Raw genomic sequence first — 24,456 nt, forward strand, 5'->3', positions numbered from 1 at the left:
ATCACTAAATTGCACTTCCTCAAGGTACATATCTTTGCATGGAAATCAGCGACCTGAATAATGAAGCCTACGGTGTGTCCTAACAATGGAGAGGCCGGTATGTGTCTTCCTGACATTTCTTGTACATTTTAACAGTACCATGTTCTACATGAAAGCTGTTGTTGTATAAAATTACTTATGAGAATTCAGTGAATACCTGCTTTGTAAGAGCGTGCAACTCCAGTATATCGGCTACATTATCCGCGTCTCTTTTCACGTTTATTCGCCATTCTCTGGTAGCTGGTGGCTACAAGTCTTTTACCAGTGTAAAATTGCTACCATACTCCTTTAGCACTGTATATAGCCCTTCTGCCCTTGCTGCAAGTTCAGTGCACAGTCGTATGTGTGAGTTGGTAGACAAGCGTTCTGTGTTCTGTAGATTGCTTTCTGAAAATTTTTTTTAAATAAAACGTCTGTTTGGTGAAGTGTGCAGTTGAGTGGCAAAATGGTTCAATATTACAAATCAAAACTGTAAGTATCAGCAAGCTGGATATGAAACTTGTGATGAAAAAATAGATTCGCTATGAGACTTTGATACGTTGAGTGACAGAGAGGCAAGGCAAACTCTTACTGGACTCAAAGAGAAATGTCAAAATAGCCTTTACTGTTTCTCAGAAAGTCATAAGCAAATGAATTAATAAAACCAAACACTCTTTTCAGTTATCATAGAAAATACTCTCCCACAGAAGTAGTCAAAAGATTATTATATATGTCCATAAAAAAGATCTGACCTAACCCATAATGCTGTTATTATTTTCTAAACAATTGTTAACAACCGCTTCAGGAGGAGGGGCCCAAACACACCCGTTGTAAAAGTTCATTTTGCGGTACTTTGCAGGTATTCTAAAATATATTCTGAACATCAAGTGTTTGAGTTCGAAAAAAGTAATTGACAGGATGACTGAAGCAAACTTGGCTGGCTAGTCAGTTGGTTGCACGCCGAGCTAAATAAGGAGTTTGAAGGGAAGAGAGATAAAGGGAAAGAGTTACAAAGCGACAGAGAGAGACAGCAGAGGGGTTATGAGCAAAAGCAGGCAGTAAAACAAACTGAGCAGGACGGGAACAGATGGGGGGGTAGGGGTGGGGGTGGGGGGGTAGTACGAGGCTGTAAGGACAGCGCTGACACGCTGTCATGTACAGTACTGCGGTTCAGTCTTTCACGCATGTTCCTCTCAACAGTCAAGTGTTTGTGCTTTGCTGGAGGTGGGGCTGATGTCCGATCACAGATTATAGCTTCACTCAAGACCCTCCACACGGCGCCTCCTCTTGTTGCCAAGCAATCTGCTCAACGGGGGGAAAAGACAGAGATGTGCATTGAATTTATTGTGTCATGGAATGAAAGGGGGTTTTCAATATAAAGACAGTGGTGGTGCATTGATCTCAATCCATAAATAATGCCCATCTTTCAACATTTTGAAAAAATATATATGTACAAAAATGTGCGTCAGAGCTCACCTAGTTTTTGCAGATGCGTGTCGTCCTCTCTAGCAAACATGCCAGAAAAAGGTTAGGATTCAAAAGGGTCTTTTTTGTTTTGTTTTGTTTTGTTTTGTTTTGTTTGTCTCTGCGGTCCTCGAGCTTGTCTGACTTGCAGTCTCTCCGCAACACCCTAAATCGCACAGTTTCCGTTATCGTCCGTCCTCCCGGGTTGGTTGCCCCATCCGAATATTCCTCCAACCTCTTTGAGAATAACACGGGTACTGACGCGCCCAATAAAACAGACGTTTCCGGAGTCCTCATGTTTCATTCAGAGGAACCAGAGTTTCCAGCGAGCATGCTTTTTGGATTCAGTCTTGGACTTGCGTTTAGGGGTGGATGTGAACACTTCATTGGAGTAAGGCAGCGCAGGGCATTGTTGGCTGTCCAGGGGACAAAGTCTCTTCATCAGCGGCTGTAATTTGTCTTCCTGTTGCTTAAAGTCCAGCTCCACACTGCAACACAAGCAAAAGACAAAGAAGTTTACAACATGAAAAAAATTCAATTTACTGTTGTTGACAGTAAGACCGGGACACAGTATTGTGAAAGTTTTAAAGTCTATCTGTCTGTTGGCAGGGTTTATGATTTATGATTCAGTTTTTTACTTTTCTTTTTTTTAAATGTTGCATTCTCCTGATGTCCAGATGGATGCTGGGAGGAAAGCAAATGGTTCAAATGCAGCGACAGACACCCTGGCAGCGCATTTTAGTAGAGGCACATATCCATATTTCAGTGACTTCTCCAAGTAATAGAGTTTCTTTGCATCATCTCAGCATTTTTTATGCATGCAGTCAAAGGGCTTTCCCTACACAGATTATATTTGTATTAAAAATGAGCCAGAATGTGGGTTGCTCCTGACATCAGACTTGCACATCCGTGTGCGTAATCCCATGCTGGTCATCGTCTGATTTTGTTCCGGCGCCACAGTTGAACTCTCTCTCCGATTAAATCTCACAGGCCTGACACAACTGTGGGGCTTAATCCCATCCAAATGAAACCACTGAGAGGCCAAGCAGACCCTGATTAACTGCCCGTATTCAAGCAAGGGGATAGACGCACTATTATACAGCATCCCCTTTCACTTTATTGCTATTGATTTGTGCAGTGTTAATGTATTTATTTTGCAGGGTATGCAGTACATTTTGAAACCATCACAGTGGGAATGAAGAAGGAGGATAGATAATCTGCCATGTGCTGCCAAACTGAGACTTCTGAACAAACTTTACCTGATAATCAAATCTTCTGTCTTTAGATTAGAGTGTTCTGGATTTTCTTTTCGCACGTTACTTAACACTTTATTTAAAAAAAAAAAAAACAACAACAACTAAGTGGCTACTGGGAACCACTAAGCTCACAGCTGCCATTCAAAAGGCAAGAGTACTAAAGATAGCAGGGAGAACTAAAGCTGCCAGAAGACATGGCATCTGACAAGTCAAGGTCAAGCATGGAGACCTCTCCTCATCTGCAGGCAGACAAATGGACATTGAGGTCCAAAGCTCGGCGTGATGGGGTACCCGCTTTGACGGGCAGTGTAATTAGTTCACTAAAGGATATGGTCGACTCGAAGTGACATAATGAATCCTGGGAACTGTCCTCACCCTTTAGATAAGTGTCAGTTAAGAACGGAGCTCTATTAAAGCCTTCAGGGGAGAAACGGTGGGCAGGGCCGGATAGCAGTTTGGCAGGCTCAGATCTCCAATGAATCGATATCTTGGATTAAATGAACAGCAGCTCAAAGACGTGGAGGTCACCGGGTTTAAAATCAGTATAATCAGATTCATATAAAGGGGTTTTTAAATATGTCAAAACAAAACCTCTGCTTCCTCTGTGCTTTCTTTATTCTCTTATGAGCATTTTGCCTTCACTCTCATTTGAAGTGGTAATAACATGTGTAGATCTTCTGAATACAGTCCCCGACGATGAGAAATACCATTCTTTAAAATAGACTTGAAGTCTTTATCTGGGAAAATTTGCTGTTTCTTGCAGTATTGCAAAGCCCGTACCTTGTTTATATTACCCATTGTTCCATGTCTGTCTCTTTTTGTATCTATTTGTATCTTCTGTTTTATGCTAAAAACCTTGCTCCTTTGTTGTTGTTTTTTTTTACAAGTGCTGCTCGAATAATGTTGACTTGACAGAAAGCAGAGCCGAGCGGAATCACAGCCGCACGGTGCAACACAGAATAGCCTCAGCAATTATTAAGCAATTAATCACTTGGTAGATCACTGCAATTACTGTACACTGTGGACAGTGTGCCTCGGTGGGAAGCCGGAGGCAGCACTGTACGACGCGGGTGGCACTGGGGAGCAGGTGCTTCAACAAACAAAAGCCCTATATCTAAGATCATCTGTGTACACAAACAGATTGAAGCGGCTGGAGACAGGGAAGCTTTTCTAGGGCATTCACCAAAGCAGATTAATCATCTCTTTAGCTATGCAGCGTGAGTAGCGGTTGCTGTGATCAGCGGCGAGCCGTTTGTTTGTCTGTGGTCGTGCTGTGCTGAGCACCGTTCAATGATTGTTGCTCCTGGGAGGGATATTGCAGCCATGAGATGTCTTTTTAGCATGGCGCTTCCTATTCATTCTGCGTATATCGTATATATCTGCATGCTTCTTTATCATTCTCTTTCTGCTTCTGGCACCTTTGGCTGTAAAGTCATTCCCACTCCTGTGATTTCCCTTCCGGCCATTCACAGTTCAAATCTGACACTCCGGGCCTAGTAGTGTGTAACATCATCAGAACTACACCGTGAAGAATTATAGATTAAATCAGCGGCGAACGACAGTCATTTCCTCCACTGACAGGCAACAGATGAGGCAGAAACTTCCCACAGGTTATGTAAATGACATGCAGCAATTCTTCCCCTGTCATGTATCTCCTATAAAAGCCATTGCCATTGTCTCCTTTTGCTTCACAGAGAAGAAAAAAAAAAAAAAAAAACAAAAACAATCTCATTAATGAGAACAGAAAAGAAAAGGCAATCTTGACAATTGTTCAACAAAACAACCACAGCCATCTCAGCATGGGACACAAGTGCTAATTAGCGCCGCGCGTCTCATCATATTGAACTGCCATTGCCTCTTCCTGTGAACTCAACTGTTTTTCAAAGTCATTGTTAGTCCCAAATTGGAAACACTACGTTGTATGCTTTGAATCGAACGCTGGGTTTTAGTCAACATGGCACGGCAGGACCAGAAGATGTTTATTCTTTGATCTCAGGATGTTTTTAATGTTGACTTTCTGATGTAGTCGACGTTGCCTCAGCGGTCGCCCTCATGTAATTTGAAATCGATGCTCTGGTAAATCTTGCTCAAACAACCGATTCGGATAAATATAGCAGGTAAAAAACACAGAGAGCACTTGTAGCTTTTTCAGAATATGATTTAACCAACCCTATACGAGAATAAATCATTACTTCAACGTCAATGAGTTATTCCTGTAAGTTTTTTTGTGTTTAAACTGACTCTCTCTTGCTATATGCCCCGTTGGTATGACGTATGAGATGCAGCAAAATACAAAGAGTGGATGATGATTACCACGCAAGACCTGAAGTCTCTGTATGTTTCCATAGATTGTCTACCAGAGCTGCAGATTTATAGGAAACTTAAGATATGCTGGGCTGCTTTGAAATGAAGAGCTGTACGTCTGGCCCTGATGATCCCCGTGACAGTTGCAAAACGCTGTTGCTGTCTGACTTTAAGGGGTAATTGGTCCCAACTTGCTGTTCCTCAATGGTGTTAATTGCTTCATGATGCTCATTCCTCCATATGAAGGTGTCATGAAGTCATTAATGGAGGCGATTACAGCTGCCCCAACCTACTGTTATTATTGGGGTGTAAAATACTTTTCTCTTCTTCTTCTAAGACACTATTTAGTCAGTTGAAACTACTTGTTATTACTTTAATAGTGTATGGATGGCAATTTCTTTTTTTGTTCATTTTCACCTCCCAAGTCTAAACCCTTTGTACTGCATTCAAGACAATACTTGGAAAGTAAATTTACCTGACGAATTACATATTTGTACGATTTATATTTGTTCAAAATGATGCATATCTCTTATGTATTGAAAAGGTACTTAAAAATTACTTTTGAATGAATGCATTGGGGCATACTGCAACAATATCATCATGTGGTGTCAAAGGGTAAAAACACAATGATGTTGGTTATGGGATGTGAAACTGAAGTATTTTCACACTTCTCATCAAATCTAGAACTCATCCTCAAGCTCTAAAAACAGTTAGATGTCTGACTTGTTTTTTGCTTGAAGTAGTGCATTTGATCCATCCAAACACTTTCACCATCCGTGTACCTTCCCACCTTCCCACTTTTTACTTCTTCACCTGACTGCTACAGATTATATGATAAAAAAAAAAAAAAAGAAAAAAGTGCAGATATCAATTTGTTAGCATTAAAAACATGCAGTTTTCCAAAGTTTCTGCAGCAGATTCTTTTCTGATGAACACAAAAAGATGTTCAGAAGTCGATTGCTTTGGGAGAGACAAATAGAATTACCATAGATTATTGCCCTGTTTGCAAATTACAGCTCTATTCCGCTCACTGACTGCTAAACTTTTGAAACTTTTTAATGATCCTGAGCCCAGATGAAGTAATAATCTTTTTCTTTATTAGCACTCACCAGATTGCATCTATATTGTGGGTTTATTACCGTATGCCACGTGCTTTGGTTTAGCAACAAAAGGCTGATGGGATGTCTTTTTGCCACTATGAATTGTTCCGAGTTTAAAACTAAGCTGCTTCAGCAAAGTACAAAAGTGGCACATTTTTTATCTTATCAAGATATGAGCAGTGAACTGAAAATGAAAAACTCAGCTCTTCCCTTCACTGGGTTTTTCCCACTTTAGTTTTAGACATATATATTGTTTTGGATGTAAATTATTTGGCCCTCAGGTAGAATCCCAGATTGACTATTTTACCTAATTATTTCTTAACAAAACATAGTTAATAGCAGGTTCAGTTAAAATCCCTAGACACAGATTATCTCACATAGACCTCTATTTAAAAATAGCAATTATTCTTCAAAATCTACTAAAACTCCAATAAAAAGAGAAAATTTCACTCAAAGCAAAGGCTGATTGATGAATAAAGACACAGTGTTTATGAGGAGAATGAATATAGAAGGGGAGTGGTAAAAATAACTCACTGTTAAACTGTATATTCACATAATATCTGACTATTGTTTATCCAAGAGAATGTATGAACGTTATGTTCTCAAAGGCTTTAATCATCAGCTACTCGAACTGATTTAATTGTAATATTCTGAATAATGTTACATATCCCAGAGCGAGGCGGTGCGGAATTGTTTACTATTCACCGTTGCCTGAAAACACGGCTCCAGTTTCCAGGTTGGGTTTAGTTCCTTAACAGGCAAATGTCAAAATACTTTGATTTCTGTGGATCTGGTTTCTCTAACAGGACGGGACAGGCAATTCCACTCATGAGCTCGTCTGATATTTATAGTTCCACATGATCTCTAAAAAGACTTTTAAACTAATTGCATTATGATTCCTTCAAAACAAATTTAGTGTTAGACCTGTGTAAATAATTGTGATTTTTGCATTTCTCAAGTGTGCCGACAGTAAAATTACCTCGGTTCTCTCATTCTTTGACTATAAAAATGTGGTTTAATGGTGTTTAATTAACAAAACCTAAATCAGTATCAGACATCAACCCCAGACTCTGAGCTAAGGATGTAAAACTGACTGAATGGGAAGCAAAACCGAAATGAGGTATTTCTTGAATTTCGTTTGTGGTTTACTGATTATGGTTTCAATGGATGTTGGTCATTTTCGAAACAGTTGCACAAAACCATAGCAAGTCTTCCACTGATGCACGTGAACTCACAATTATAAAATAGCAAACTGGTTTATAGAGCATATTTCACTGCTGCTTGAGCAGCTTCAACACACTTTCCATAATCCACCACGCACACACACACACACACACACACACACACACACACACACACACACACACACACACACACACACACACACACACACACACACACACACACACACAAGCCAATGGTGACAGCTGCCATGTAAAGTGCTTAAGTGCTTGCACACCATTATAAGCAAATTGTTGTTGCAGTGTCTTGCCCAAGGACGCGATCACACATGGACAGGGCAAAATACGGGACTGAACTGCCAACCTTGGGATGGAAAGATGACCCACTCCACTAAATGAGCGCCAGCTTACCAAAGAAAATTGTGTGTTTGTGTGTGTGTGTATGTGTTTGTGGGGGGTTACTATGAGGACTACTGTGAATGTTTCTTTTTCTGGTATCCGCATCAGTCCTGATGTTGTTTACTTCTTTGAGATTGCTGTGTTTGAGGAAATCCGTCTCAGTTCTGTCCTCCTGGCGTATTTTCTAGTTCAGTGAAATGCTTGTAGATGTGAAGGGGCTGAGGCTGCATTTGAGCTGAAAAAAAACCCAAGACAGCAACAAAGTGTTTGGGGGAACACAGCCATTCATTTCTTAACATCCCCATTGGCCTTGATTACTTGTTTATAAGAGGGATGAACAGCTGGATGCGAGAGCCTCGTGTGTTAAAGGTGAACAGCTTTGTCCCGGATTTATTTAGAAGAAGCCCATCTGTTTTGAGACTATTCAGTTCCACATGCACATATGGGCAGGCAGTTAAGATTTGAAGGGCCCGTTCAGGTTGGACACCAGGTCAGCAGTAAACCGTCAAACTGTGGCCACGTTTCAGAAAAAAATCTCATCCGAGTTTGTTAACTTTACATTGCTGTCACACGGTGAATTGGTTTCGCTTTAGAAGGGAGTGTCAGGTTAGTTTTTAATGCTTTGCTTGAAGAGAGTTTTATTTTACTGTCAACAACTGTTCAACCCGACTCATTCGTGGTGGCTTGGCTCACTCTGTGGAAGCTTCAATCTGGTTCCTGGATTTTTCATCCTGCTGCTTTGGCCAACGGATTTCACTGAGACAGCACTTTCTCACCGCTTCAACAGTTCCTAAAGGGCTTTACATTGTCACATTCACCCATTGATGCACACGCAAACACACTCATACACACACAAAGCATTCAAGTGGGAGCGCTTTCTTGTTCAGTGTCTTGCTCAAGGACGCTTCAACATATGGACAGGGGAAGATCAAGGATCGAACCTGCAACCTTGCAATTGAAAGACGACCCACTGTACCAGCCGCAGTGTGTTGCACCAGTGTGGAGGAGTGAGAATTGCTGTCACTTTTGCAGAATTCTGTCTTTACTACCCTCTTGTGTTTCTGTTTTTTTTGGAGACGTATTAATAGAGGAAAGGGTTTCATTTCTATTTTCGCTGCCACCTACGATGCCATTGGTGCAGCGCAGGAGCCCAACATAATATTGTGTCTCGTTCCGCTGTGTAAGAAAGCCCAGCAGCTGTATTCTGGGTCCGCACAAGTCTGGTAAGTGTTGATTAGTCTGCAGCCAAGATCAGGCAAGTCCGGTGGAAAGTGCAATCACTGGGTCATTTTAAGCCAACTCTTTTAGACAGTTACTTCTCTATCCAAGTTGCAATATGATGGATAGCATCTGTCTGTGTCGAAGCATGTGCTTTGTCATCATTGAATATTTGCATAATTGCTTCTTCTTCAAAGAGAAAAAAATGTATATTATTTGGCACTGTCAATAATAGCATGTGAAGACTTAAAAAAAAAAGGTTGTGTCATTTGAGCAGGGCCAACAGAAAAGAAGAATAGTTTGACATGAATTTCAATGCCAAAGAAATATCAGGCGAGAGCAAAGAAGTCCATGACGGAGATGATAGCAGACGTGACCATCATAGAGATAGAGCCATTTAAATATCGGAAGCATTAGACTATGAATGCTTTTCATTAGATCCTGAGGCTGGAGCTGAAGCGTGTGGATTTTTCTTTTCACACAAAGTTATCTTTAGTTTGTGGTGTGACGCTGATGTCGACTTTTAAGTTTTCTTCTTTCTCCCTGTGGAGATGGGCCGACTGTCCCCACATGAGATTTCCCTGAAAGGCTCGGACCACATGGGAGTATTGTTTGTACACAAGATCAAATTTTAAATGTGTGGGACTGCGGCTCCCGTTTTCGAGTTACACTGTTGGCCTTTCACAACTGTCTGAGGCAGTTTGAGACAATGTACTCATAAAAGAATGCTATAGAAATGTTATGAAAAGCAAAATTCATGTCAATTATAGGTTTTCATTTTGTTAAATGTGTTGCAATGGTGCCAGACATATGGCCTGTGGGACAAAATCAGGCAAAAATCAGGTCCAATCGGGCCTGCAAGCTGACATTAATTAGTGTAAAAATGTCCAATATGACATGGAATTTATTAATAAAAGGAATGCAGCAGTTTATTAGGAGTAGAGAACATAAGACGACACCATAGCCGGGACTTGTAAAACATTATTAAACAAATAGGTTCAAAGCACCGAATGCTTGTATATATAAAAAAATATACACGCTGAATGCTGAAAACTACAGCAAATAGAAGATTTAGTGTTTGGTCAAATTTCTCTCACTGTATTTTGCTACGAGACGCAACAAAAATGTCATAAAGTTGAAAAAATTGTTTAGGTTTTGTTCAAACATATTTGATTAAATGTTGTTGATGTTTTTTTTGTTTGTTTTTTTAACATAGTTTTAAGTCTTTATATTTAAACAAAGAAAAGCATCTGGATGGATCCAAACACTAATTTGCTGTCATTTTTCTGCTCACTACAGATCAATTTGAAGACTATGTGACCTCTGAACTGAAATGACTGAAGGGGGAACTAAACAGTGTAAATGTGGCTTTAGTTTCTTGTCTATTGTCTGAAAAAGGAAAGCAAGAAGAGGAATCTGGAAACAACTTCTCTCTCCCACAACAAACTATAATATTTAGAAAGGATTCTAAGGTTGAATCCGTGCGTTGCGGCTTGTTTTTCAAGCTGTCATCATTCATTCCCATCTAAAATCAACAGAGAGGTCCCACTGTATGAAATGTATTTTCATGGCTTGTCAGTATTTTCCAAACAATTTAATGTTTCCTGTATTACAGAACAAGGTAACAGAGGGCTTTAGCAGCACAGGCTTTTAGGTAAAAGTGACAAACGACACAAGGTTACAGCTTGAGTGGGTTTCCCCACAGTTTTTTCTGACTTTTTTTTTTTTTTTTTGCACCACATAACATTTCGGAATGCTTATGCCATAAATAAACAATCACTGTTTGATAAAAAGACAAAGTCGTTTAAAAAGTGACAAACATAAGAGGCAGACTTAAAAAAAATACGGAAAGCAAACGGACACTCATAAGTACCCACAATGTAAAATGTGATAAACCTTTTCAGTCCTTGGCTGTAAAACCTATTTTACACACTTTAAGGAAGGTAGTGCTAGAATATCTTATTATATTACTGATGCTTCTTTTATAATGTTCTCTCTCCAATATCTGCTTTTATACGACAAAGATTTGCATTAATCGTTTTTACTATAGCAATTTAGTTGTTTTTTTTTCTCACATTTCCATGCACCAGATCATTATAAATGCATTGCGTAACTCTTTACAGTGCAGAATTGTATCTCGATGCCAAATGACTCCTATTTACACTGGAGCAATCCATCATCCACATAACAGCATTTAATGCAGCATTAAGCGGTGCAGAGAGGGGCCCACCTGTAAATGATGCAGGCGCTGTTTCGACAAGTGTCACAATTTGCTGTGTCTTGTCCCGTTCGGTAGGAGAGCCTGTGGAAAAAAAAGAAAAAATAGATGTGATCCGCAGTGACAGACTTCAGCCTCATATTTTAGCACCTGTGGGCGATCAGCTTATCACACAGATCTGTTCAGTTTTGTTTTCCTCCAGCGTTGTGCGTCGCTAACAGTTGAGAGTTCAGCGGGGGTTCTGATCCCGCAGTTCCTCCAGATCAGGTTAATCAAGTGTGTAGACTTGCTGATTTTACATAATGGGATTACCTTCCTTTAGCTGTTGGCCTAGTTGGAAGCATCTATTGTGCCTCCGTTCTATAGGAAATAGGAACTAAGTGGAAGCTAAATGCTGCATTGCTCCCATGATGAAAAATCCATATCTTTACATTCAGCACTGTATAGTACAGCATTTTTTTTTATTTCTCATCCAGCTCAATTTGAGGCAGACAGATTTTTCCCCAATACTGTATCTGCTTTTTTTATGGCGAAAAATACATGACCCTGAGGGTGTGCTGCCCGTATGGAGGCACTAACTTTAAGTCAGATGGCACATTCAGAGGATATGCGCAAAGGTTCAAGAGGACACACTCTAGAACCAGTGATTTCCCCTGGTTTAATAGGCTCTGTTTTTCATACTGTCATCACTCCAATTTCTTCCCGTGCGCTCATGTGAACATGCAGTTGTGCATATTGTTATTTATGCCTTGTCGCTGTGCGCAATAGCACGCTGCATCGCTACGGGGAAGTTGGGAGGGGCTGTGTTAGAGCTGCACATGTAATTGCTTGCTGTCTCGCAAGCCCTTCGGCCTGATGGATGACATGTGGAGGGGCTGGACCTCAACTGTTCACTATGACATGAGAGGTGACCTCATTGTGGGAGACAGTACAGCCTCGCTGGGGATCGAAAATGCTGATGGGAGCTCAAGGTCATCAAGTTCATCCATCCTGTTCTGTTTCCAAATACAGTCTCTTTGAACAGCTGTGAGCAAGGGCAGTTATTCACAGCACAAACAAGGTCCACTCCAGTCGCTGCACTGCTTGCCCGGCTTTTCATGTACATCCTTGTAATTTAAACAGCTCCGCTCTAATAATCAAAGCGTATTAACCTAAATTCATAATCACTGTGTGCACTCAACACAACACTCGACTTCCCTATTCAGGGTAAAGTGTTCAGGACCCATTATAGACAATGAATGAAAGTGCAGAATTTCACAAAGAATCATTTCTGTGACATTTAAAAAAAAAGAAAAAAGAAAAAAGTTGCACCTCTAAAAGTCATCCTATAATCTGACTGCTGGCACAGATTCACCGCTGTGTTGTTTGCCCACGTCAGCTGTCCTGGGATACGTCCTGCCCTCATATCTCCAGTTTCACTGTCCACATCCCCGGACTATGTGCCTGCTGCTCAGTCGGACCGAGCGCTTACAGAACATGTTCATGAACGCCGCACTGAGGTCAGGCCACACTGTGTCACAGGGCGTGCTATGTTTTATGTATGTTGTAATGCAGCCGATGTTTCACACATGTTCGGAATGCAGGGTAAACACACGCGAGTGAAATACAAGCATGTTAAGAATAACAATGCACGGGTTAGCAACCATGAAAAGAAATATATATATATGTGTGTGTGTGTTTGTGTGTACTGCTATTTCCAATGTAAACCATAAATTAGTAGATGAAATATCTTCATACACTCTGTCTTCACCTGAACACCTCGAACAATTCTTAACTTTCTGCATGATAAAAGCTCAGATGGTTTAAAAATAAGTGGACACCATTACTGCAAAGTAAAGAGGTGCTGAGAATTGCTTTGTGGTTTAACTCAAAGTTTAGCTTTTGAAAAGCCCATTTGACTGTCCAACCATGCAGATAAAAAAGGGAAAAGTGTGTTTAGGACGGCGACTATGGAAGGCAGACTCTGTGTCATCTAAGTGCACCTCTCTGATAACACGGGGACACAATGCAGACACAGAACACAGTGAAGACACCACAGCAGGCACAGTTTTGTGCGGATGAAAGGCAAAGTGTTATGAGGCTGCACTAATTGGGCCTTTAAAACGAAGTTCCACTGAGCCACACTGGGGTGCCTTGTTCTCTCCTGGATGTGCATAAGACTTAACTACAGCTTGCTTTGTTTTGTTATGGGTTTTAGAGATGAAGAACAGCGATTCTTACCAGTAGGCCATTGTAAAAAGTCCGACTGTGAGCATGGGTTGAGGACTTTTTGAAGTTTGCTGTTATTTCCTCGTGAAGCGGGTAATTATGTAAAAGAGCAGTGGAGGCATTTCTTTTGTCATTAACATTAAATAAGACAATTAAGCCTTACAGTGCAGGATACTATGTAAAGTACTCAAAGTGTCCTATTTGACCTTGATAGCAAAGTTTAACATCTCACATTTAAAGCCTTCACGGCCAGAAAACATTCAACTCTTTTCTTTTCAAATTTGTGCATTTCTTCCTGTTTATTCCAGCTTAACTGCAGTACGTTGATGACATTGACAATATATGATGAGACAGTTGTGCTAAATCTTGTGGGATTTCCACAATTTCAGTATATCACGAAAAAGAACAACTGCTCTTCCTTAAATGTTCCAGGATACCGGAAATCCATAGTTTGAAGGCTCAGAGTTCAATTCATGACTGACTGATGCATCCAGCATAAATTATGAACGTAGTCACACTGCAGACATAAACCTAATACATGTGACAGTAAATGAGTTTATAGTCTAATGTTAAGATCATATTCAGTCATATTTATGGTACTTTGTGGGTGATTCCACATTAAGTTACATGTTAAATATGTATAGAATGTGATAACACGATTGCATTATTTTAGGGGGGGAATCTGGTTAGAAACGAAACACAATTCTGAGACTCTTGAAGCCTCATATTTCAATGCTCATGCAGCCTAATATCATATGGTATAACGGTGTTTAATCGACATCAAAATACTTGCATTCACAAAAGCCTTATTTCTGCAAAATGGTAGCAGGTAAACATGTGGAAATGAGGTGGTGAACATGGTAAACTTGTAAGTGTGTCACCATGTTGGTGTGAGCTAAAAATACTGCTGTGTCTAAGTATAGCCTAACACATCACTATCCTGGGTATAGATCCTCACTGAGGTCTTGTTCAAAGACCATCACACTCGCCAACACATTATGTTTTTGTTATTTAGGCCAGTTGCAATTGTTCACAATAATAATGCCGTTAACTAAAGTTAATTGGTCGAATCTGGGTCACAGTAGGATTGTGAATTAACAAACCAAGACAGTTTCACAGCAGGACGTGGCTACTTGCTGGCTTTTCAAGGTTTCTTTATTGTAAAACATTTTCCTTCGTGGTTTCTCATCATTTACTCCTTCAAGCAGATTTTTTCTTCCTTTAACAATCTGCTCTAATAGTTTGTTCTTAGATTATAGGTGGATGTATTTAGATTATTACAAAGGTAAACTGCAAAGACCTTTCCAGTTACTATATTGTTGCTCATTGCATGCTAACCCTCTTCATGAGTACAAGAATTCCCCTGTGATGACAGTTTGTCACCAACTTTTTCAGGTCCTCCTCATATTAAATAGTTATTTTTTATCTCTCAACTTTGTACAAACAACTGTCACCTTGAGCCTTCTTATACCAACTCCACTGTACTGATATTGCAGTGTCCATGGGAGTTAGCAATGACTTTGGGGAGTAGAGTATTCTTAATCCTTTAATATTGATGGCCAAAGCTGTGGAGATATTAGAAAATATATGTACACTAAGGGAATACAGTAAATGCTTGGGTGTGTACTCATTCGTAAAGCATACTTGACTCACCCTTCTCTCTGAGCTTCACCTTTCTCCAGCTCCTGGATCACCCCAAGAAGGACCTTGATGGTCTCCTGGCTTGAGTTGATGAGAGTCTCCATGGCCTGCAGCTGGTCTTTGATATCCTTGTCTCCAGATAAGGACATTATCTGCTGACTGCTCCCCAGGCCCAAGGCTCCTGTGCCTCCTGAAGGAAAGCCCTCGTCCCCCCCAACGGTTCGTTGGAGTTTAGAGGAGGCTGAAGCATGCCGGGTCCGACATTGCCCTTGTGACTGTACAGAACATTTGGCACTATGGGGAAGTGTCTGTGACTGCTGCTCATTTTGTATGCCCTTTTTCCGTTTACAGCTCACCGAGGGGCTTCCTAAAGACTCCACGTGCGTCAAAGAGTTCCACGCTACGGGGCCCATGCCCTTTGGCTTGTCCGGCGTAAACTCAGAGTCAGCCAGCTGGCGCTTTGAGGAAGTGCCAGCTTCCATGTCTTCTTTGGGTAATCCTTTGTGTTTGGTCCTCGTCCCACAAACCTGGTATTCTGCTTCGCTTTTGGAAGGAGGGCTGCTCGGATGGCAGTCCTCGGAGAATTGCGAGGAGTCTGGATACGAGGGTCCATCCAAACAGTTGGCACTGGAGAGCAAATCCTCTGTATCACTACTGTCGTCAGTGTGGTGAAGCAGAGCCTTTGTCTGCCCCACAATCTTACCCTTGTACTTTGAGGAGTCTGCAATAGATTGTCCGTCCTCTCCTCCAGGCTTTATATCGCTCAAAAAGCCATTGTTTTGTCCTTTATAATCTTCCACTAAAGCTGTATGTTTAAAAGTGTGTCCTTTTTTCCTCTCAAAAGGGAAAGTCTTGTATCGCTTAGTGAGATCCGGTGAGGTCTGGACACCAGTGCTCTTCGTCACGTTTGGAATTGAGCGTCTGGCAGGCATGGTCATGTACTTTCTGTGTGTTACTTTGCAGGAAATGGACCTTGAGTGTCGTCCCCGATGCTCATTCTGGGCTTCACAGATATCCTTAAAACGCACTTGTAAGGCTTTGTTTCTCTTTTTCACCTGCTGCTTGCCGGATTCTGGTGCTTCAAAGCTGGGAGATGGGCCCGCCTCTGAGTCTGATTCATCTGAATTTGAGAGAATACATTTGGTGTCCTCTTTGCTCACCATATTTTCTGAAAAAGGTAAGACAGAAGAAAAGAAGACTTTTGTGTCACTCATGTGGAACGAAAACATCAGAAATAGTGTTACAGTTGGCCTGATTCTTTTCTCCCGTTGAGATAAAGACTTTGCATTGTTAAATGACAATATCGACCTCTAATAAGGTTAACCAAAGTGTGAATGTGTGATCCGGAAATGAAGGTCGGACATTTATATTGGTAAAATGCGCCAAAATGAAAGCATAAGAAACAACGATCCAATAAAGAAAGTCTTAATTTATGTACAGGATAAAAATGGCATTAATGTGAGTACATGGCAAACATGGTCATGTTCGGATGACGTTGCATAAGTTCAATACTGGACTTTCCCAACGTCCACAGTATTTCATTTGTATAGGATATATATAGCAGTGATGGAATATTGATCAGTGAGAAATAATTTGTGAAGTCTTCTCATAAATATAATTTATTATCGTCCTTCATTTCAGAGATTGGCAACTTTAATCATTGTTCGGGCCACAAGAGTTTCATCTTTACACATTATGACACATCCGCTCCAAGGATTTATGAGAATAATGACAAGTAATTTAAAGAAATGGACTATTTATATATTCATATCCTTGATGTGAATGAACATGCTTGCATTAAATTTTTCTTTAACCCTGAAAAAAAGCACCCCTCTGTGATACTGTAATTAAGGTAATTTCTTTCGACACTTATTTTAAAATGTGCTTAAAAAGACCATCGCCCTGCCATTACTTAGAAAATCAATGATTTAATCATTTTAGGAAATTGACTCATCGACTGCAAGGTAAAAAGACAGATAACGTGTGCTGCCCACGGGCCGCCGGTTCCACATGTCTCTGTTTAAATGTTTCTCCAGAACTGTCGAACATCGTCTTGTTTCTCAACCCTACCAATGAGCAGAAGCTGAGAGAAATCTGAACAAGCTGAGGAAACATGTAACCTGATCACAGAAAGGCCTCAAGACAGGAATCAAACTGGGGTTCTTGTCGTTGTTTGTGCAGACCACTACACCACCACACTACACCTTTCTGTGGAGTTTAACAGGGTTCTATCCATGATTTTCTATGATCCTGCAAACAAACAATATATCCAAAAAGAAAGTGAGCGAATTGACAGAGGTAGATTCAATTACATAACTGCATTTACTGCTCATGAAATCAGACGATCCTGTCGCATGCGTGTAGGAATTTCAAAAGTAATTCAAGGCAGACCATAAAATTAGTAATATCTGCTGAAGCGGCTTACTGCCCCAGATTATGCAAGCTTTTTAAGGTTCAATAGTAAAGTCAGCAAATTACCGGAGTTTGCAAGCCAGTTTGCATATAAATAACAGTCTTAATCTTAAGAGGTAAAATCATTTTAATATTTCACTCAATTATGCCATAGCCATTATGTTTTAATAGTTTAAAAAAAAAAAATGGAAAATAGTCTTAAACTGAATAAATTTACAATGCAAAACAATTTTTAGTTTTCAGATGCCATCAGTTGTGCTTGGAGCTGCGAAGGGATTTTCCCGTCATATTTGCCCCATGTTTTCGTTCTCGTTTCTCTTTTTTTTTTTGCATGTGCTTCTTCTGCACGTCTCTCTGACTCTACAAATATTAGCAGCCACTTGGATGTACAATAAGCAAGCTCCCTCTTGCCAACTGTTTGACGATTTGCTTCAGGAGACCTTTTTGGAATAACAATTACATTCGCACAGCTCTTCTTGCTGCTGCTGCCATCACTCAAAGACGGTTTATTGACTCTTCCTTGTATCAGTTGTCAGCTTCAGATGCAAACGTCAAGCTGGAAGCACAGGGGTGTCATTACGGTTGAGATGCCCAAACACTGTTTTACCTCATCGAGGTAAGAATTCGGTAGTTAGACTATTATGAGTACAAAGGGAATAAGTTGAGTTGTTTGCTTATTTGACAATATAATTAACCGATAACATTGCCAATGCTGCTGGCTGTTATTGCCTCCCAACAGAGGTGCAAGTGAATGATAACTCTGAATTGATGATCTTATTTTTCTTTGGGCTTTTCCATTACAAATGCATCACGACACATTTATGTTCCTGATTTATGGAGTGGTTACAAAACAATACCCACGTTTCAACATTATGGCTGTTTTGAGCACAGTTGGCTTTGGAACTTATTCCCCCCTTGGCTAGTGTAATTTTTCAGGTTTCCTATTACGGCCCTGCAAACTTTGGCCACTGTTATACAATGATCATGTGCAATTATCTTTAGTGATTTTTAAACATGGCATTCTTTTGACAACGTCGATTTGTCGCACATAAAATTTACATTGTGTCGACACAGATCATATTTGAAAACACATTGGGGAAACATTGCAATTCAAACAGATGGGGCTTTGGAGGCTGTTCACTTTGCTGTTGTTCATATCATGATCTGAAATGTTTTCTCTCTGATCCGTCCCGATACACTCAGTTGTACTCATTGCCATCCTGTGCTCACTATTTAACATTCAGTCATAACAATGTGACAACAGATTTATATATTGTAGGTATCCTATTACTCCCTGTACACAATAATCTGTGATGCATTGCATAATCTGGCACGTCACCATCAAAAAAGACTTCCCACAGCAGTTTTCTTACCTGTAGGAGCAACCATATACAGTAGATATGCCCCTTGTGCTCTGAGGTCTCCAGCAAAGGAAATGGCAGCTGTGGCCCACACATACTATAATACATAATAGCTGGAGATGAGCTTCTCCACCTGTAGGCTCTCAGTCTGAACTCCCAAGGGAGATATTTATTATCACCACTCCTCGATCTCTGCTGTGCTGAGTGCAGTGACGAGGTCAGAGCCCAAACACCAAGTATAAACTGCACACGCTTTGCCATCACGCCAAAAATCGGTTCCACTTTTAACAGATTACTATTTGCAAACACTCTCAAACAGCACATTTTGGGGACAGATTTGCAACGGGTTTGCCATCACTTGAGCAAATTTAACTAAGAGAATCTGTTTCAAATTCAGTGTACCAGTGTCCCAGTCTTCAAAAGACGTCTCATTGTCTCAGGTTTTAGGCAACTGTTTAAACACATTGTTTATAATGCATGAACTTTCACAAAGCTTAGTGATGCAAACTGAAAAAAGTGCAGAGAAGCATCCAAACTGCTTTTGTTTAGATAATCGTGTAAAGGTTTTCAATTAGATTAGAACAGATCATGTCTATAAAAGTAGCAACGTGAAAGTAATGCATCAAATCAATCTACTCTCATGTAAAGGGTGAACTAATTATCAGCATAGATCCATCACATGTTCAGTCATAATTTTCAGATACCATGTATATGACGTATTTGCAGCCTTAATATATTATTCCAGTTGCATAGCTTGATTTGTAATGATTTTCTAATAAATCCCCAAACTGCTTGGATGACAAAAAGGAGCTAAATATGTCTCGTGAATTACAATAATAACTGCTGCTTGTTTATCCTCACTCCCCGTGTAGATTTTGAAATTAATGTCCATTTGATGAAATGAGAAAAAAATTAAATTTTCTGTCTCATCTGTGATGAAACACATTTCATGGGGCATGAAATATATCAAGCAGCACAAGGAAATGAAATGATGTCTGATATGGTCGAGAGGAAACATCAGAAAGAGTTGGTTAATCATTTTCATATGACATGACACCACACAATAAATAAACTTCAATGGATCATTTATTACCACACAAAAGCAAGCTCTTGGTAATGTTGGAGCTCCTCTGAAAGTAATCATGTTTTATCATTCGGAGACATTGTAAATCCATCAATGTGATTGCTCTGGTGGGGAAATTTATTCTGAGGGGACATTTCCTTACTGTCAGTTTTGCTATCCTGATTAAATTTGCAAAAAGGGAAAAGCATCGGCAGATTACATTAATGTGATTTCTTAGTTGAAGTTGATAAACATCTAGAATGCATGAGGAAATCCAGTGCCATTAAAAACTAAATGTGTGGGGGAAAAGAATGTTCAGGAAAGTATCAAACAAGTCATTTGACCCAAAAATTTGACATTATTTGACTGTTTACAATCTGTATGAACTTGTGTGAACATGTGTGTCTGTACGCACACCGTACGCTCACATGACGCTTGTAAGTACATCTGTGCTCTGCCTTTGGTGCAGTTTGTCTGAGTCTGGGAGCGAAAGAAAGACTGACAGAAAGTATGTGAGTATTAGTCACTGAAGGCTTTCTTGTCACCTCTTCAAAGAGAGGCCTCTGCCAGAATTTTAAGGAGCAAAACACACACACACACACACACGCGCACGCGCGCACGCACGCACGCACGCACGCACGCACACGCACACACACACACACACACTGATGATAAAAGCACAAGGCTGTATTTCCTGGAACTCCTTCCATATGTTTCACCTTGCACAAGGTCCACTGTAACTTAACCGTTCAGCTGGAAATGTTGATAAACTGGGTTGTAGTTGAGGGGGAAACGATTCTCCATCCCGCTTTCCCTGTCACTTTCAGAAAACAAGTCATGCTAACTGTTCCCCGTGTCACTTCAAGTCGTTGCAACACTTCCAGCGGAAGATGAGGAAAACAAAACAGGAGGTCAATCTGATCACACGTGAACAATATGGAACGCTGTGTCGTGGATTTTGCACACAATTGTTTTGGAATATTCGGGAGGCGGGGTTCACTCCGGGGTGGTATTTGTTCTGAAACATAGCTCAGTGTGCACTTTGATTTGAGCGCAAGTTGTTTGTCAGAAGCAGTTGCGCGGATAAAAAGAATTTGTTCAAGGCTGATTCACATGGGATCATACTATTACACACTCAGAAATACCAATCTCATACCACTGAAAAGGTAATCACATCTGCAGGAAGTCCCTGCTAAGAGCACACAATTGCGTATGCAGTGATGCAAGGCATGTAAAGCAGCGACATGGGAATTCACACAAAGGGGAATCAAGAGACGCTTTTTCAATGACTTATTATTGTTGAAAGTCAGATACACGGAAAGACTGGGTGCGAGACGAGCGACCGACTGAGAGGGAGACTGTTGTGACACATGGATAGATTCAGATAGTTGAAAGAGAATCTCCTCGTCGCCTTCTTTTTCCTCCTCTATCTTCATGCCCTCCTCCTCAAAGCGAGCTATCTCTGCTAATGACCTGAGGTCCTTCCCTGATTTGGCCTCAGCTATCCAAAGGATTATGAATAATGCATCGACTCTAAAATTGCAAAAGTAATCCTCTGAAATCTCCTTATGTACCCGGGCCGACCACGTTGTCTGTTCCAATTGCCCTTCAGTTCTTCACACTAAAATGCTGCATGTATGAGAGGGGAGGGGGGAAAAAAAATAGTTCTGTGACAGTATAATGATTGATTATTGTGACTACAGCACTGAGGAAATGTGGCTGTTTGTAAAGAACGTTAATGGGAGTTTGGATCCATTTTCCATGCAATCTCAGGTCTGCAACACTGCTGACTCATGATTTATGCCCCTTCGAGCAGCAGAGGAAAAGAGACGGCTCTGCTAGCTCGCCTTACATCTTGTCAGTCCGCATCAACACAATAATTACTGGAGTGCATCTGCTGGATATTTCCATATGATAACACTGTCTAGCCACTCTCATTAATGGTTAAGTAACTATCGTGGTCTCCCACCATTCAGACACCAATGCATGCTGAATGCATGATAAACATGAGATGCTCCTCACTGCTGCAGCTCATCACGTTCGTAATAGTGCATAGCAAGGTAAAATGCTGCTTTTCATTGTCACACAGGTTGACACCGTGCTCCGTCTCCCTTTATGCATTCAAGGAATGGTTAACTGCGCAATGTATCCACTTTGCATCAGGAATTTTTACTCACTATTAGCATAAATTAGTGAGCTTGACATTGCACCAACTGTGCTTTCACAAGCATAATGTAAAGGACAAGATCCCCCGGCATAGTATATTCCTCTGTCCAGTTTGTGTTTGTGCCCCTGTGATTCACTACACATTTCTCCCCTACATGCTGCATCTTGCAGCTATCCCCCCCCCACCCCCTTCTCTCTTTCTCCTCGTCCCCAATGTCAGCCACTTCGTTCCATGATTTTTCTAGTGTCCTGTGTGGACTTTTTGAAAAGCAGTGCCAGTAAGTTTTGAGAGTCGTGGAAAGACACGCATGCCCGGGAATCATATTCCAGCTCTCATCCCAAGCCCTGTGTATGCATGCCAGCTGCAGGCTACACCTGTGAAAGTTCACTTTATGACTTTATTGGCTTCAAACATTTATCACTGAGCAGCACTTTCTGTTATAGAGGAGTAGCGGGAGGTTTTAAAAAGCTCCAATCTCTGTATCACATGGATGAGAGCACTGGCGGTGAAATGGATCCTTGGGAAGTGAAAGTTTGAAGAGGGTGATATGAAAGAGAGAAAAAAAAGAATTGATTTTCAAGGTTTCATTCTTCTGTGATCACATACCCTGCTGCCTGTGTAAGCTAAGCAATGGCGAAGACAGTTGCTGCATTTCGTCCTTTAGGCATTACATGGGCTGTCCATCTCCTTGATAAGTTCATCAATTAATAAGGAGGCTGGGCAAAAGGCGTACATGTGTATTTGTGTTTGAGGTGATGATTAACTCAGGTGTCACGTATAAGACAGTTTAACAACTGCAAATTATGCTCACATCGACGAGCTGCAGGCGTGTGCCGCCTTCAGACTGTACCCTGTCTACGTCTCCTGTAAATTTAGGTAGTCAAGGCATGACGTGTAGAAACCAAAGACAGATAGAGAGAGATAGAGAGAGAGAGAGAGAGAGAGAGAGAGAGAGAGAGAGAGAGAGAGAGAGAGAGAGAGAGAGACAGAGACAGAGAGACAGAGAGAGAGACAGAGAGAGAGAGGGGCACCAAATAGAAGTGCAGCTCTGTATGTGATGCGGTACCCTCAGAGCCGTGCACATCACACATTAGTCATGATGGGTCCGAATTCAACATGTCATCCAATTCAATCTTAACGGACACTTCACATGCTGCATTTTAATTTATCATGTACTGTACTTCATGGCACCTATAATGCAGAAGGTACTTTCTCATAAATAATCATCATTCTGACAGTCGAGCACTTTACATTATACAATTGTCTATAAGTGAGTCGTCATTAGTATTCCTCACTATCAAGCTCAGACAATTCACAAGTACGGCGATCTTGACAATCAGCCTGTGCTTGCCTGGATAAATACTGCATGTCTGTCACAGGGTGCAAAGACATACATCGTGATAAGTGTATTAATCAAAGTCAGGTTTCATCCTTATTAATCCTAATTTTTTTTAATTGTGAAGGAAAGTCTTGGGTCTGTTCTCCTTATTAGTCATTAAATCCTCCAGTGCTTGGGTGCAGTGATGCCCCCTCCCTAATGTATCCATATCTAATATATGCAAGGGATCATGGACATGACTTTGACAGCATTGTATCATAATTTAGACATACCTTGGATAGCCAAGTCAAGATTTTTAAACAAGAAACCCCCCCACCCCCACCCCCCACACAGCTTCCATATGCAATACCTGTGAATATGTGTGCAACTCCAGCAATAGGGAAGTAACTCTTACCTTGAGAAACAGATCAGAGGAGCAAAGGACAAGAAAGCACAGATCCTTTGCAGATCCAGCATTCATCCATGTATTCAGTGGGTGCCAGGGTACCGTCCAGCCACTGGAGCAGCTCTCACAGGCTGCAGGAGTACTGAGAGAGAAGCAGCCGGTGCAGTGACAGCTGGAGTAGTTGTGGCACATCCGGAAAAAAAGAAAAAAAAAAAAAAAGATTCAGGTTATCAGGATAGAAGAAGGCAAAAAGCAGACAGACATTGCCTCAAAAACCTCATTGGGTCCACACTGACGTCCCCCCCTGTCTGCTTTTTTTAATCCGTTCTCTTCTCCCTCGTCTCCCTCATACACCTCATTCAAGCATCACTGACACTCATTCGCTCTTGTCCCTGCACTCACCGGGAACAGGCACTCACACACGCAGCGGAGATCTCCATCTCGCGGCGCTGCTGCTGCTGCTGCTGCAATCCCTGTGCATTCGTGATTGAGTGTATGTGTGCATGTGTGTGTAAGGAAGGCAGGGAGAGGGGTGGGCTGGTGGGTGGATGGGTGGGTGGATATGGCAAAGGGAAGAAGGAGGAGGAGGAAGAGGAAGAGGAGGAGGAGGAGGAGGAGGACGAGGAGGAGTGAGGGGTAGTACGCAAGCTGCTGGGGAAAGTCCAGAGTTGGTGAGCTGCATCATCGGCGAAGAAGACCCCCTTAACTTGTCCTCCACAGGC

The 24,456-nt window shown here is 41.2% G+C and overlaps 1 protein-coding gene across 1 annotated transcript; it reads right to left on the bottom strand.

Annotated features, from left to right (window-relative positions):
* Positions 1 to 1,599: 1,599 nt before the first annotated feature.
* Positions 1,600 to 24,223, bottom strand: insyn2ab (inhibitory synaptic factor 2Ab). Its single transcript, XM_080481072.1, has 5 exons — positions 24,137 to 24,223; positions 23,744 to 23,906; positions 15,020 to 16,175; positions 11,171 to 11,242; positions 1,600 to 1,970 (listed from the first exon to the last, which is right to left on the bottom strand). Exons 3-5 carry the CDS (start codon positions 16,168 to 16,170, stop codon positions 1,787 to 1,789), a joined length of 1,407 nt encoding a protein of 468 aa, XP_080337198.1. The 5' UTR covers positions 16,171 to 16,175; positions 23,744 to 23,906; positions 24,137 to 24,223; the 3' UTR covers positions 1,600 to 1,786.
* Positions 24,224 to 24,456: the final 233 nt, after the last annotated feature.

The sequence above is a fragment of the Lipophrys pholis genome (assembly GCF_963383615.2).
Source record: "Lipophrys pholis genome assembly, chromosome: 15".
NCBI classification, from domain to species: Eukaryota; Metazoa; Chordata; class Actinopteri; order Blenniiformes; family Blenniidae; genus Lipophrys; species Lipophrys pholis.

What these genes read in the sequence shown, in the direction of transcription:
- insyn2ab (XM_080481072.1), bottom strand. Translation starts at nt 16,170, where the DNA reads ATGGTGAGCAAAGAGGACACCAAATGTATTCTCTCAAATTCAGATGAA. An exon ending in GGTGAAGCTCAGAGAGAAGG is followed by an intron (nt 11,243 to 15,019) that starts GTGAGTCAAGTA and finishes TTTTTTCCACAG; the next exon opens with GCTCTCCTACCGAACGGGAC. An exon ending in AGCGCCTGCATCATTTACAG is followed by an intron (nt 1,971 to 11,170) that starts GTGGGCCCCTCT and finishes CTTGTGTTGCAG; the next exon opens with TGTGGAGCTGGACTTTAAGC.